The sequence below is a fragment of the Macrobrachium nipponense genome, chromosome 28 (assembly GCF_015104395.2).
Source record: "Macrobrachium nipponense isolate FS-2020 chromosome 28, ASM1510439v2, whole genome shotgun sequence".
Classification (NCBI taxonomy): domain Eukaryota; kingdom Metazoa; phylum Arthropoda; class Malacostraca; order Decapoda; family Palaemonidae; genus Macrobrachium; species Macrobrachium nipponense.
Window position 1 is genome coordinate 14,417,789 of NC_087217.1, and position 16,622 is coordinate 14,434,410.

Consider the following 16,622-nt stretch of genomic DNA (forward strand, 5'->3'; position numbering starts at 1 on the left):
AATGAGCCAGGCGTTAGCATATTTCATTTACATTTTGATTTCGCAGCATCGGAAAAACTAGTTATCCTAGACTAACTTCCCAAGGAACGTTAAAAATGGGAGAGAAAATCTCAGGGCTATTACATTCGCCCTCGAAACTTTAACGCTCGTTCTCTTTAACTTGGTTAAAATCCCAGAAAACTCCGTAACTTAGTTAAGAGGTGAGTACCGAGCACCTGGAGAAAAACATGCCTCTGCCTCTTCCAGAAAAATCAACAATTACTCAGAATCAGAACCCAATGGATGAACTGAAATTCTGCGCGATAATAGGCTTGTATATCAACGTCATAAAAATGCACCAAACAACGTATGTATGTATATATGTGTATATATATTTCATATATATGTATATACGTATATACATACATTGGTGTATTTTTATGACGTTGATATACAAGCCTATTATCGCACAGAATTTCAACTTCATGCCATAGCGTTCATGTTCTTAGTTAAATATATATACTATATATGGTATATATATATATATATATATAATATTATATATATATATATATATATATATATATAATTTATATATATTAATATTATATATATATATATATATATATATATATATATATTTATTTATCTATATATAATATATATATATATATATATATAATATATATATATATATATATATATATATATATATAAATATATAATGTGTTTTTTCACTGGACGTTTTTATCTGTTTTAGCTAGTTCACTACCCATTAGGCAGATGTCCTCTGACCGGTAACAAAAGGTTAATTTTATCATTACTATTTGCCAACTGAAGTCTTGGCCTCTGAAGTGCTTGTGACCGGCTTGGAGCTACGGGCATGGGGGTAGCTACCTCATCCCCCAAAACAACGCTCTGACATTTGATTGCAATATGTGAAAAAAGTTTGACCCTCCAAACATAAGCATCCTGATCAGGGTCTAAGTGCTACCATGCAAAGTGAATGCTTCGAAGTTTTGTTTTTTGTATGGCGTGGGTTCACAACAGATAATGTCAACAACGCCGGATTCTCTGAGAGAGAGAGAGAGAGAGAGAGAGAGAGAGAGAGAGAGAGAGAGAGAGAGAGAATTATAATCTTCACGTCACAGCTACTATAAAAGTTGCAATGATGTTAATTCCTTCAATTTTTTTCAAGTGCAAACCCCCATGGGATAGGCAACATATACCTCTTACTAGTCCAGACCGAAGGAACACAGGAAAAGAAGAGAAAATGGCATGGGTTAACCCTAAAACGAACAATACACCAGCCGCCTCGCTGAAGGAAGGTCACTGGAGCCACAAAGACAGATGCAGGAAGAATATTCCAAATCCTAGGAATAAAGGAAAAGTGTTACTGAACCATTTAATCCGGGGAGTACTGATCTTCTAAAAAAAAAAAGAACAGTAACGTTTTCGGATCCATGTTTCAAAAGAAAATCATGATTTTTTTCCCTCAATGTTTAAAAAAATGTTATGTACAAATAACAATAATATGAAACTCTCATATAAATACTTCAATTGAATTTCATCTCGTACAAATTAAAGTAACTTTTACACACGAGAAAAAAAAGACCAATAAAAAATTCTCTAAGCGCCTCACCTCTTTTCCCCAAAACAGGGAAATTATCAAAGTTTTTCCACAAATTACAAAAGTGTTTTTTCCCGGTCCAATCTATCGAAATTTTTTTTTCTATTTCTCCGTCTCTCCCGCAGAGTTCAACGTGAGTAATAGTTCTGCAGGGGCAATTAAATGCGAATTATTCACGTCACACGTGACCTACAAAAGGCGCACCTTTCGGGTTGGATCAGGGAGACATTTCGGGAGAGCTCATTTGTCATTCTCTTGACACCCCGACTAAAAAAAGAAAAAAAAATTACACATAAGCTATGGTTCGTTAAACACTGTGGCTGCTGCAATGTTTTGGCAAATGCTCAACTTTTTACGTTTATCATTACTATTATTACAACGCTCCGATTCAATTTTTGTCAGTGTTATTTTAATAATAATATTATTATTAGTGAATCGTGACTATTAAGGGATACTGAAAACTAACGAGTATTGTCTTAAAAAGGGCCACTTTGTTAGTAGGAGGTGCCTAGCTTACGAAAGCAAGTTACGCCCACGTTTTTCAAAGGGAGAAAAATAAAAATTTACTTTTGTTTATCAAAAGGTTATGTCTCCTTCCTTCACCTGGTGATTGTTCCCTAGTCAGGAGGTCACAACCTTCAAGAAGTCAACCCCCTTTCATGAACAGAATAGAAAATAAAATTTAGGCCACAGGCCAAGCGCTGAAACCTGGAAGGTCATTCAGCGCTGAAACGGAAATTGACAGCAAAAGGATTGGAAAGTTGAAACAGGAGGAAAACAGGAGGGTAGAAAGTAAGATGGAAGAAAGAGATTATGAGTGGGGGTACAGTAAAAGTAATGAAAGAAGTTGCAGCTAGGGTCCGAAGGGACGCTGCAAAAAAAAAAAAAAAAAAAAAAAAAAAAAAAAAAAATAAAAAAAAAAAAAAAAAAAAAAAAAAAAAAAAAAAAAAAAAACTCGAGTAATGTCTACAGTGCACCACTTAAGGTGCAATGACGGCATTACCCACCCACGGGGTCTTTCATGAGTATGACATCAGGTCACTCACCCTTTGCAAAGTGGGAATAGGTCCGTTGAAAGGCCAAGGGTCCTCTGGTCAAGCCTTTGCTATCCTTGGTCAAAATGCCATTCATCTCCATCAAAAAAAAAGAAAAAAAAAAAAACACGTCCTTCCTCGCATTCATTTCACAGCCTACGTTCATTTACACATACTTCATCGTGTGGTAGGGATGTAAGAATACTACCACCGTAGGTCCTGCGTGTCGTAAAAGGCGACTAAAATGACAGCTGCTGCTTGACAAACTTACTTTTTAGTAAAAAGCTAGGCCCACCGCCAATAAATGTGGAAACTGTTGCCTTGTAGCCTTACTTTTTAGTAAGAGGCTGTGCCTACTGCCAATAACTGTGGAAATTGCTGCTTTGCAGTCTTACTTTTTAGTAAAAGGCTATGCCTACTGACCAATACTGTGGAAACTGCTGCCTTGCTTTCTTACTGTGGTTGATGACAGCAAAGGCATGCGGTCGTAAAAACCCCTTTGCCAAACAATAAACCATGCCTGATGATGCCTTTGACAGAAGGCAGTGGAGAAGGCACATTAGGCAACGGACCCCTTAATGTAGGGATAACGGTGAGAAAGTACTAGTAGTTCATTTACAGATACGCCACGAGAGGTCCTGCAAGCAAGTTTGTCCAAAGAACGATAGTGGAGAAAATTGAATAAATACCAAAAGTTACTGAAACTTGCAACAAGTCTTGGTGGTCTGGTGCAAGACGGAATGTTTACCAATGAGTGACTAGTATGGACACAAGTTCATTTATCCAAAGGCAGGAGATAAAAGTAAGGACTCTCAATCCCCTTGATTTTTTCTAATTTCTTCAACCTGCCTTCTATTCAAAGGCGAAATAATTTCTCCTTGAAACGAGCTTAGGATAGATGATGTTGCCCGTCCCATCGGCCTTTCCATAAAAAAAGGACAGTGAAAAAGAACATTAATTACTTACAGAGAGAGAGAGAGAGAGAGAGAGAGAGAGAGAGAGAAAATCTGTCAAAGGAAAAATAAAACTATAATTATTATCCAAGTGGGACGAAAGGGCTCGAGATGAGGAGAGATACAAGAGGCGGGGAGGGGTGAATGGTTGGAAATAGAGGGAAGGGGGAGGGGGAGATAAGGGAAAGGGAAGAATTGTGGTTGAGGTTTGTTAAGTGGAGAGTAAACTGTTCGTGCTTCGTCTTGCAAATGGGAGATTGAAGAGCAACACCCACTTACTTTCTCTCTCCTCTCTCTCTCTCTCTCTTCTCTCTCTCCTTTGTGATGAGAAAAAAAATCCATCTGTCATTCCTACCTCATCATATTGGATATCGATTTTGTTTTATTCTCTCTCTCTCCTTCTCTCTCTCTCTTCTCTCTCTCTCTCTCTCTCTGTGTCCTTTGTGATGAGAAAAAATATCCATCTGTCATTCTCCCTAATCATATTGCGTATTATTGCTTTAGTTTTATTCTCTCTCTCTCTCTCTCTCTCTCTCTCTCTGACCTTTGTGATGAGAAAAAAAATCCATCTGTCATTCTCCCTCATCATATTGCGTATTATCGCTTTTGTTTTATTCTCTCTCTCTCTCTCTCTCTCTCTCTCTCTCTCTCTCTCTCTCTCTCTCTCTCTCTCAACTTTTGATGGAATAAGGGCAGGAACGAAAAAATAACAGATCCACTTGCCACGACCCCTTATACCTCTTTCAACCTTTTCTTTTTCATATCACCACTTTCAGTGCACGCCATCTCTCTCTCTCTCTCTCTCTCTCTCTCTCTCTCTCTTCTCTCTCTCTCTCTCCTTGCCTTTTGTGGAATAAGAGACGTGACGAAAAATAAAATCTCCACTTGTCACGCTGTTAAAGAGTTCTAAAATTGGAGCGTGGAAGCAAAACAGCTTTTGACAATTCGTGACTTGGGGAAGAGATGGATGATATATCTGACGGTGATGGCGGCATAGGGTTACCGTTCCTCACACCACAGATTGTGGAGCAATTATATTCACTGAGTAAGTCACGATTTTATCAAGCAGACAGTTTGAGATAATAGAAATATATATATATATATATATATATTATATATATATATATATATATATATATATATATTATATATATATATATATATATATATATAGATATATATATATACATATATTATATATATTCTTCATCTATATCTATTTATATATATTATTTCTATCATATATATATATATATTCTATATTTATATATATACAATTATCACATCACCGTGATTCACTTATCATTCGAGCTAACAAATGTCCTTTAGTATCTAATTCGCTCTACCTCTAGAATTATATATTTTCATATATGTAAACCGAAGGGAAATTTTTTTTTGTGTGGTAATAAGGACGAAATTATTATCAACAAAACTAAATAATTTCCCCTTCGGTTTACATATATGAAAATATATAATTTTCCGAGGTAGAGCGAATTAGATATTAAAAGACATTTGTAGCTCGAAGAATATATATATATATAGTATATATATATATATATATATATATATATATATATATATATATATATATATATATATCTATATATAATATATATCCAGCATCAAGCCATTTTTTCTAACAAGGTGTTGGCTTCAGAGAAAGAAACGACACACCGATCACAGGCACTTCATACTTGACTGAACAATCGCGGATGAACCCACTGTTCAGAAACCTTCCGCTACATTCGCCGCTCATATACTTACATACACAGATTTCTCACCCTAACACATCCATCAATGTGACCTTCGTCTCACAGAAAGGCTCCTTCGTCTTGGACTAAATAGTCTTCTATACAATATCATTCACCTATATCTTCCAAAAACTCTCTCTATCACATTCAAACCCTTCTTTTCCTATACATTTTCCACATCTACTGTCAAGAGTTCTCCTATAATTGGTCCCATAATTCTTAAAGTTGCCTCTATCACTTTTACCTTCATGCCAAGGAACAATTTTGCATGCAACCCATTCCCCTGGAACCTTTTCTCGTCTAGAAATACCTTACAAACCCAGATCAGCCACTCAGTCACTGAGACCACTGCGACACAGCATCTCACCTGTAACCACATCAACTTCTGATGTCTTTTCATTCCTCAACCTCTTGACTGCCTCCCTTATGTCACCAACAGTATTTTCCACGCCCATTCTGAAGCTTACACTATAGTAGATTCACACCAACCGTGCAATTTATGTCCAGACCAGTCCCGCACGACGCTCCTGATTGGCTGTTGATAAGCCAATCATAGGGCTGGAAACTCTCAGTCTCTCGAGAGAGTTTACATGGGTAGGATCTATGTTCCCCCTCTCCTGAGGGATACTTTTGAAAGACGTATTCCTCAGGAGAGATGGAACATAGATACTACCCATGTGAAAGCTCTCGAGAGACTGAGAGTTTCCAGCCCAGTGATTGGCTTATCAACAGCCAATCAGGAGCGTCGTAAGGGACTGGCCTAGACATCAAATACACGGTTGATGTGAATCTACTATAACCCTTTCCTCTCTAGTGCAATTCAGCTATGCTTCTGCTTTGCACATTCAACAAATCTTCTAAATATTCGCTCCTCCGACCAAGGACTGCATTCCCCTTAGACAAGCCTCTTTCATATTGCATCTTCTATTCTTTTATCCATTTGTTACTTAACCTTTCTCTGCTTTCGCTTTCTCGCTGACCAATTCTCTCATTTTTCTTACAGTCCCTGATCACAATCTACACTACATTTTTATTGCTTGCTTATCTCACTTTCTACTAAACTAATCTATCTATTTTCTATGACGCACACACAAACATACATACATATTCTTTTCTTTAATGTACACACACACACACACACACACACACACACTCACATATATATATTAGTAATATACATATATATATGTGTGTGTGTGTGTGTGTGTGTGTGTGTGTGTGTGAAATAAAACGTCGAAATCTGTTCACAAATTAAAAAAAATGAAAGCAAAACTTACAGCACATAATACAATTATATAAATATAGTTGTACATCCAATCTCTTCGACATGTTCCCACCACCCTCTTCACGACATAATCCACCTACTAGACCAACAGCCTCGCCCCACCCCCCGGGTATATGGCGATCTACTCCGAGATGGCGTTCATTTCATAACAAGTAATAAAACGAGATGAAGATTCCAATCTCTCGGCCTTTCGAGGAAAAAGTCTTACGATGATGACGCGCTCCTCTTCAAAAACAAATGGAACATCCATCTCTCATTCCTCTCTGCTTGGCTCAACTCTACCGTTTTTCTATCCCACGCGAGCCCATCACCCTGAACCTAAACTTAACAAATATACATAAGATTCCTTCATTCCGTATGTTTATGACGATGAAGCACTGGTGAGCGGCCTTTGGGGTGAAAATCCTTGGCATGTTATTCCCTCTTCCTCTCTTTCTCCGTCTGAGACAAAGCAATAAACACAGACATCTGAATAATTTAGCAACGAACCTCATTAAAAGTCACAACCCTTTCTCCTTACGTACGCCCCCCCCCCAAATTTACCCCTGCCCGCCACACTCCCGTCTTTCTCATATAACAATCTATGACCATTTCAATCACACCTCTACTTAAGACTTACATCACTGTCACTTTACATCACTTTACATTTTCCGTATATTTCTTCAAACATAAAAGTACACTGCTATTGCAGTACAACTATATAAGTAAATCATGATATTCAATTTCAACCACACCATTACAAATTATTATCATTATCCTTTTCATTCAAAGAATTGATCAAAATGACATCACATTCCTAAGATATCAACTAAAGAGAATTCCACATGAGATGGAAAATAAAATAAAAAAAAAAAACTCACTCATTACATGCATAAGATCTAAAACGAAGCCTACACTAGTATTGTTGCTACTGATAGTGGAGAAACAAATCCACAATCATGTATGGGTACAAATACAGCTCATTTCTTATTATATCTGTACCCATACATAGCTACTGATGGTAGTAGTAGTAGCTATTATTGTTGTTTTTGTATACACAAAAATTAACACATTCACATAAAACAAACCAAGATGACAATTAATTCACAAAGCAAACTACCATGGAAAAGAATTCCAACACGTGATAAAAAAAAAAATAAAACGGAGTAAATACAACAAATAACACCTTACAAAAATACACCGTCTCGTACCAACTCCCAAACAACGACATATAATATCAAACTTACTCAAAATTCGAACTTAACCTAACCGCACGTCGTTGAGAATAAGACTCTCTCTCTCTCTCTCTCTCTCTCTCTCTCTCTCTCAACAAACCGGCACCCCACCCCCCCTCTCCATCCCGAAACCCGAAGCAGAAACATCATAGTGCACGCTGCTAATCACGGGAGCTTTGCCTAAAATGTCCCTTTATGATCAATATATCAGCGCTACCGAAATACCTCGACTCTGCACCTTTAATGGCAGCAAACTCCTGAGAGAGAGAGAGAGAGAGAGAGAGAGAGAGAGAGAGAGAGAGAGAGAGAGAGAGAGAGATTGTTTAAGCGTATTTGTCGCCGGGATGCTGTGTGACTGATGTTAACGCCGCCTGTGTCCGTCTGTCGGCAAGAGAGTGACGGCGGAAATTCATCTGCTCCGAGATGCTTGGCTGAACTGAACGGACTGAAATTAACTGGGGTCTGTATTTGAGACATGTAGTGTGTGCGTGAAGTAAATCTGGGAACTTTGAAATAAATTAACCCGTCAAATCAATTTGTGAGTGACGACAGAAATTCATCCGTTGTAAGTGTGCTTGGCTTAAACGAATGGGGTGAAACTCAAAGGGTCTGTATTTGAGATTATGTAGTGCCCGAAGTAAATCTGCGAAATTTAGAATAAATTGACCTGTCAAATCACTTCGTGAGTGAAGGTTGAAATTGACATGCTCTAAGTATCCTTGGCTTCACTGAAATTAATTTGACATGAATAATGCCTGAAGTAAATCGGTTAAATATGAAATAAATGAAAATGTTAAATCACTTTGTGTGTGACGGCTGAAATTCATTTGCTCTCAAGTGATTCTGGCTAAAATCAAAGAGGTTACGATTAAATTTAATCGGTGTTTGAAATAAACTGGCTGAAATTAACAAAAAAATTTTATACATAATAAATTGTCTGAAAAATATCTATAGTCAACATAATTAGTTTATACACAAGAGATTGTCTGAAATAAATTCATGATGTCGCTTCAGGAGGATTAAGCGTTGAAATTCACTTCCAGTTTGCTTCTAGACTGAAGTGGCTGAAATAAATTGGAATCAGCACTTTGTCACATAAATTAGTTAACATAAACTTGTTTGTTGCTGTCATTTAGGACTTACTGGTGCAATCAATGGTTGTGAGATAATTAAGCTGAAATAAATTCGTCATTAATTTTACGAACAAATTCATCTTAGTGAAATAAACTGATATAAACACGAGGAGGTAAATTTTTTCTTGATGAAATAACATGGCTGAAGTAAATTGATACACTCGATTTACTATACCAAATACATATGTGTATGTATATATATATAATATATATATATTATATATATATATATATATAATATTATATACCAACGTCGATGGTGGCAGAACATTTTTAGTGCCAATCGTCTATATATATAATATATATATTATATATATATATATATAAATATTATATAATACACGATCGATGGTGGCAGACATTATTAGTGCAATGGTCTTTAAAATAAATAAAGTAGGTGAATGAATCGATGGAATTTACTTCCGGTAAACCAAAAAGAGGTCGACATAATTTGGTGGAACCATTTAAATAACAGACAGGAAACCGAAATAAGGATGTAGAATCACTTCGTGCAATAAAGCGATAGAAATAAATTTCCGAAAATACTTTATGACGGATAAACTGGCTGGAATAAATTGTTGAACCCACTTTATGCAAAGTAAATTACTGAAACCACTTTATGCAAAATGTATTGTTGAACTCACTGCATGTCAAATACATTGCCCTGGAATAATATTGGAGCAAATAGAAAGGCTGACTAACTTTTGTTATATGAAATGACATCGCTTTGACAAAAATATATTCGACCAAAGATAATTCGTGAGATAAATTGAGCCGAAATACATTTGATGGAATATATTTAACTATAAGTTAGCTGAAGTTAGCTGGTATTTTGCTGTAGTAAACTGGGTGAAATAAATATGGCTAAATTACTAAAATAAATAAATAAACAAATAAATCGTGGTGCAGAACAAATAATTTCAATTAGAACACACAACGCAAATAAATTTCCTGTTATGATGGTTTGAAAGTATTCTTTAATTTCAAAAGTTGGTTATTAGTATTTGAACGTTTCATAAAAAATTGATAAAAATATGATTAACCCTCGCCACAAACAGCGATTATTTATGCATAATTATGCGACCTAATTAGGATCAATACATTGACAATTATTTTTCAAAGAAAACGATTCTGCTCTGAATAAATATATTCCGGAAAGACTTTCCTACATTGTGAATTATATTTCGAAAATGTTATGCCAAACTGATACAGATATCCAATAAAATTATCACGAAATATTTTGCTTTGATCGCTACTGCTATTCCCATACGGCAAAAATAGAACAATGTTTCAGTTGGAGACAACTTTAGTAGCCAGCAGAAAATAAATATTCATAAATGGTTCGCCGTGAAATCGTTTTGGCACCCCGACCACTGAATACACTTTTGAAGTAAGATATTTACTGATAAACAGTAGTAGATTTCGAATGTGATCGTCGCAAGAAACACGTTTTACTTATAATCAGAAAAATTTCATTATAAAACAAAGAATGGGAGCAAAACTAATATATTTTTTTTAAATCTTGCATTTTTTTTAATGAGGATATTTATTTGAATCGATGACATTATACCTATTTCCTATACAGGGCTTCCGAAGGAGATTATAAAAAGCCCATTTATAAATTTGTTATACAATTTTCATTGCATGTTTTTAAAAGTTGAGCAGGATAATTAAAAGCTTATAGGCTACCACTTAGCAATACACGTACTAAGACGAGAAAAGTAATTCATATTATGAAGTCCTTCTATTGCAAGGTTTGTTTGTTCGTATTTTTTTTAACACTGCCTCCACTGCACGATGTTTTCGTGTCAGTCATGCAGTTTCTGAAAACGAGAACACTCACCAATACGGATACTTTCATGTATACCTCTTTCAAAAGAGCCAAAAGTCATAACGACAACCCGCATCTTATTGACTTCTCGAAAACGCAGTCATCCAAAATCACCATGCTTGGATGCCAAGCCATAATTATACTATGTCACAATATACTGCGTGATTAAAAACTTACGCGCTTGGTAAAGATTTTCGTATTTTCAACGGGTACTGGGAATTTATACATATATTTTTTCTTCAAAACAATTAGCAACATACACACAACTTTCTCTCTCTCAGGGATAAGTACTAGAATTGTAATTAATAAAATCCACAGGAATATGAAATATGTATACAAATATTATATCGATACACATAAATATACATACATATATATACACATATATACGTGTACATAAGTGCGCGCGACCGCGCGTGTAGTTTGACCACCAAGACCTTAACATAACACAAACTGTGTATGGAATCCAGAAATAACGTCAATGCATTTCACTGACACAAATTACCAACAAGTTTAAAATAATACTCTAATTGCCAAGAGTCGTAAATTCTGATAAACATTTTCTAATAATTAAATGAGTTATTATTTCAATAAAACATCTTAGACAAATCCCAACAATACAAATATAATACAATATTACATCATTCACAGAGTAAACTCAATGAAATTACAATGAAATTTTATCTTCAACAAAACTTATGTAAAAAAAAAAAAAGACTTTAGCCAGTATTTTAAGACTAATGAAATAAACTAGATTTATATAAGGCGTCAAGAACGCGTTAAACAAACATCTTCACATAACAGCTAATTTCTACAGGTAATTTAGAACCACTAAAACACACCCATAACAGTAATCACTAACTGTACATAGAAAATAAAAAGAATAATAATAATGATGATGATGATGATGACGGTGATTGTGATAATAATAACAAGTCGATGAGGATAAGATTTGGAAAGGTATGAAAAGGAAGAGATAGCGATTGGGCGCGCAAGAGAAATATGAAAGAATAAAGGCCATCAAAGAAAAACAATTAAGTATAATCGAGAGAAACAAGAAAAAACTGAAAACGAATGGATGTAGGATGAGAGAGAGAGAGAGAGAGAGAGAGAGAGAGAGAGAGAGAGAGAGAGATTCTTTTCGACCGACGTCACATCTGAGATAATCCAAAATAAATGACTGAGATAGAAATGTTGGGTAGGCGATCTGAATAAACAAGTAAATAAGAAATAAACAAACACAATTAACCAAAACATGTTTCTACGGATACACACCATGCTCGAGACGTAAACATCCACATACAAATGTAAACAAACGAATGACACAAAGAAGTCCTAAAATACAAACAGGTAAGAAGAAGAAGAATAGGAAAGTTAAACGCACAACCAATGCGTAGCAGCACAACGATACCACAGGGCAAACATGCATATAAACATGCAATATTACGTGTAAACACGATGCATTCGCATATCAAACACGTCCACAGAGTTCAAATCAACGAACAGTACATGTCTAGCATTACAAACAGTTAAATATACATCATACAGTGAAATTTATGAGGAGTTTCTCTATCAGTATAAACTTTACATATGACACGGACTAACGGGGGGAGGGGGACTTCAATAACTACAACTAACAGGAGATATATTTGTAAATCACCAGGTTATAGATACGATAGTATATAAATAAAATTATTACAAGAAATAAACAATAAATTGGCGGGATAAAAATCCATTAAAGTGGGGACTTTCTGAAACAATATTTAAAAACATTCAAACATATATATATATATTTATATATATATATATATATATATAATATATACATATATATAAAAAATATATATCTTTGAGCAATATATATATACATATATATATAAATATATATCTTTGAGCAATGACAGGGTTACGGCAGATGAGTTACACTCGTGAATAAAGTTATCAACAGAGCTTAATCGTTAAAATTCAAAACAATAATTACAAAGACGACGACAAAAAACACCACTAGCAATAACAAAAACCTCAGCAAAAAAGGAAAGCCATAAAAAAGATAACTTATCAGGAGGCACGAACAAAATTTCATAAACTAAAACACTGGTCAGGAAGGACAGATAATTAAAAAACGAAATAAACTAAAGAGAACAACGAAAACATGACAATAAACGATAACAAAGAATGTACCGTAAATAATAATGTAATGGCTAGAGGGGAATGGAGAGAGAGAGAGAGAGAGAGAGAGAGAGAGAGAGAGAGAGAGAGAGAGAGAGAGAGAGAGAGAGAGAGAGAGAAATCTTCATAAACGTATGATATGAACTATAAAAATGCTGCAGCAGAGAATTCTGATATTACAAAAATCAAGAAGAAAATATATATGACAGTAAGTAATGTCCCATGGAACAGCTTCACTCTTAACGGCCTTCCTGCTGCTCCCGCATCTCAAAAAAAAGTTTAAAAAACAAAATAAATATATATAAAAATGAGTGAAGGAGCGAGAAGCAAGAAATTGAGTTTTTAGGATAGTAATAATGGAAGATAACTTTTGGAGATTTTTTAGGTAGGGCAAAAGTAAGTGAGAGAAGAGAGAGAGAGAGAGAGAGAGAGAGAGAGAGAGAGAGAGAGAGAGAGAGAGAGAATTGAACGTATTTACATCCAGTACAGCATCAAAAAATCCAAAGAGACATAACGTAAAAAAGAAAAGCAGTCTTCGTAAATAAAATAAAGTCAACATTTTTACATTTTACTTGAAATACAAACACAAAATACCGTGAAAACTTGAACATCTTCGATGCTATATTATCAATTATAATGACCACACAAAACTGAAACGTTTCTACGATGGTTCCTTTTTTAGAATTTTTTTTTTTTAATTTACTTTCGGTTATAACTGAATTTCATTTACGTTGTTATCTGGCAAATGACATTTTACATCTTGCAAAAATGGTACTTTTTCCAAGAATAAATATTCAAGTCACTTATGCTTTTCATCTCCCTACTCTTCTTGCTATGGCAAAAAATAAAGATTTACCATCAAGATTTATGAATCAACAACCTAGAAGTAAAACTCAAGGTTTATTGTAATTACACTATGAATGAGATTTCACTTAATCACTAGATTCACTGGTTCTATTTTTAGCGTGAAACAGATCCTAACAATTGAACGAGTTTATTTCGGGAAATGAGCCACGCTGTATTGGATTACTGAGGTTATACTGGATATATTAAATATGCATATATAAAGATACGATATTAAAAACGTTTGCATATATAATTGTATTCCATTATGTAAATGAGACCATATGAAAGGTTTATGCTTCTGAAAACATAAAAACTAAAATAGCCAAAAACTCGTTAATCGCATAGAAAAAGGAGAGAGAGAGCGGGTTACAATAATGAGAGAAAACGACCACTAGATAATTCCCAAATGAAAGTGACAACAACGGAAGTAAATACACATAATAAACACTAGAAGGTGGGGGGCGGTGAGGGGGTGGGGGGGAAGAAGCACTATAGACTGCCATCTACCGTGCAGACTAAGGAAGGACACATGGTCATGACCATCACTTGAACAGCATAGCAGCAGAAGGAGCGGTAGCAGCGGGAGGGGGGGGAGGGGGAAGGAACATGACCATCATTTATCGTCACCATGAACAGCAGCAGCAACATAGCAGCACAGCAGCAGCAGTAACGCACCCACACGGGCGGCCACAGAAGAAGAACAACAGACTAAATTTATATAGATATAATTATAGTTAAGAGAGAGAGACTTGGCGTGAGAAAAGGGTAGTACCTAGAGAGAGAGAGAGAGAGGAGAGAGAGAGAGAGAGAGAGAGAGAGAGAGAGACGTCTGGGGTGTTACCTGAGAGACAGGGAAGAACGGCGGCTGAATCACGGCCACCACACCGCAATCGGCCGCCCGTAGCCATCCCTCCCACACCTCACGCCCACGCCAGAGTGGGTGGGGGGCGACCACAGGGGTTGTGGGTGGGTGGGAGGGGGAGGGTGAATGTAGTTGGGGGACCCTCACTTAACTGGGCACAGACATGAACGCTACTGGGAGGGAAGAAGCAGGAGGGGGAGAAGGGGAGGGAGGTTAATACAGAGGATAAAATAACACACTTGTATCATCATCATCATCATCATTTCAATCATATAATTACCTTTACGGCCTTAAAAATAATCTGCATACTATAAGACAAGTAATCCCTATCAAATCATTTAAAATATAATGCCTGAAAATTAAGGGGACGTCATAACCTAACAATTCATCAACAATTACTATTCATTTATATGTTGCAAGCCTGTGGGTATCAAAGAGTACCTAACATACATAATATTCGTCCTCAATGAAGACACTACAATTTACGTCTTAAATATTAAAACATTTTTGGATAATCACTTAATTACCTCTTTTTCTTATCTCACTGCCTTAGGATATAAGAAAAATTAGTCCAAACTTACCAGGGCATTACGCCACAAGGGTAGAACTGTTTTATAATGTGTGTGTGTATATATATATAATATATATATATATATATATATAAATATATATATATATATATATATATTACATATGTCTGATCGCATCACCGTGATTCATATATACGCATTAAGCTGCAAATGTCCTTTAATATCCAATTCGCTCTACTCGGAAGTTAATATATTTTCATAGATGTTAACCGAAGGAGAATTTTTTAGTTGAATATAATTTCGTCGGCTCCCGGGCACGAACCTAGGAACCAAGAAATAAGGACGTACAGTGAAGTGCCTTTAACCCCACAGCTGTGACGAGAGCTTAATGAGTATTAAAGTGAGATGTGTGTGTGTGTGTGTGTGTTTGTGTGTGTATATGTATGTATATATATATATATATATATATATATATATATATATATATATATTTATATATATATATATATATATTATATATATATATATATATATATATATATATATATATTTGCTGATAACATCATCGTCAACCTCTCTTAAGTCTGCGGGCTCAAAATACTTTTATATCGGAAGGTTACCAAATCTGTTATTTAAAACCTCATCACAAAGAAGGTCAAAAATATAACTGTCATTGTATTCTAATGTGACACATCACTGCACAAGAAAATCTACCGATAAAAATTTATATTTCTCAGATCAAGTTGAGGGGGAGTGAATATAGCACTGAGAGACTGACTAGAAGTCTCCGGGGTAGTAGTAATCTAAGGCCCCGTCCACACGGCCGAGCTTTGCTCGACGAACTTTGTTCGATGTGACGTCAGAAGCGGAGAAACTGCGGTAAAGTTCTGACTTTACCCACGGTTTCTCCGCTTCTGACGTCACATCGGACAAAGTTCGTCGACCAAAGCTCGACTGTGTGGACGGGGCCTAATAGAACAACGTTTTAATGGCTCCTTGACGCATTACTATATCTTTCTTACCTATTTCTCAACTAAAAATGGACTTTTTTTCTATTTGGCCACCGTATTCTTACTCTATTAAGGAAACACCACTGAACCACGGGGAGAAAAAGAGTTGTTTTAACATACTATATGTATCTGGCGAAGCACAATTAAAGGTGGTAAGCTTGTATGAGAATTATATTGGTAGACCTTTCCACGCAAGTGATTAGATTCTCGAAAGAAACACGAATGGGTTTCACGTGGCCTTATTTTTCAATAACAGAAGTATCATTAATTACCTTACATAAGGTATTGTTTATTCATACTTGGATTAAAAGCAGTTGGAACGTGACAGTGATGCTGCCTTATCTTATTTGAGATAGAAATTGAATTTAACAACTCCGAGAACATCAGTTCAAGCA

At 35.6% G+C, this 16,622-nt stretch overlaps 1 protein-coding gene across 6 annotated transcripts in view; it reads right to left on the reverse strand.

The window, feature by feature from the left end:
* The window catches only part of LOC135201440 (inositol polyphosphate-4-phosphatase type I A-like), a 408,228-nt gene that overhangs the window by 363,590 nt on the left and 28,016 nt on the right, over positions 1 to 16,622 (reverse strand). For 3 of the 6 annotated variants that reach the window (XM_064230375.1, XM_064230374.1, XM_064230373.1), the window contains exon 1: positions 14,667 to 14,808. The exons of the other annotated variants lie outside the window; for them this stretch is intronic. In XM_064230375.1, the coding sequence (XP_064086445.1) occupies positions 14,667 to 14,733 (67 nt within the window). In that variant the 5' untranslated portion in view covers positions 14,734 to 14,808. Of the gene's footprint in view, positions 1 to 14,666; positions 14,809 to 16,622 lie in introns of those variants that run through there. 6 annotated transcript variants of the gene reach the window in all.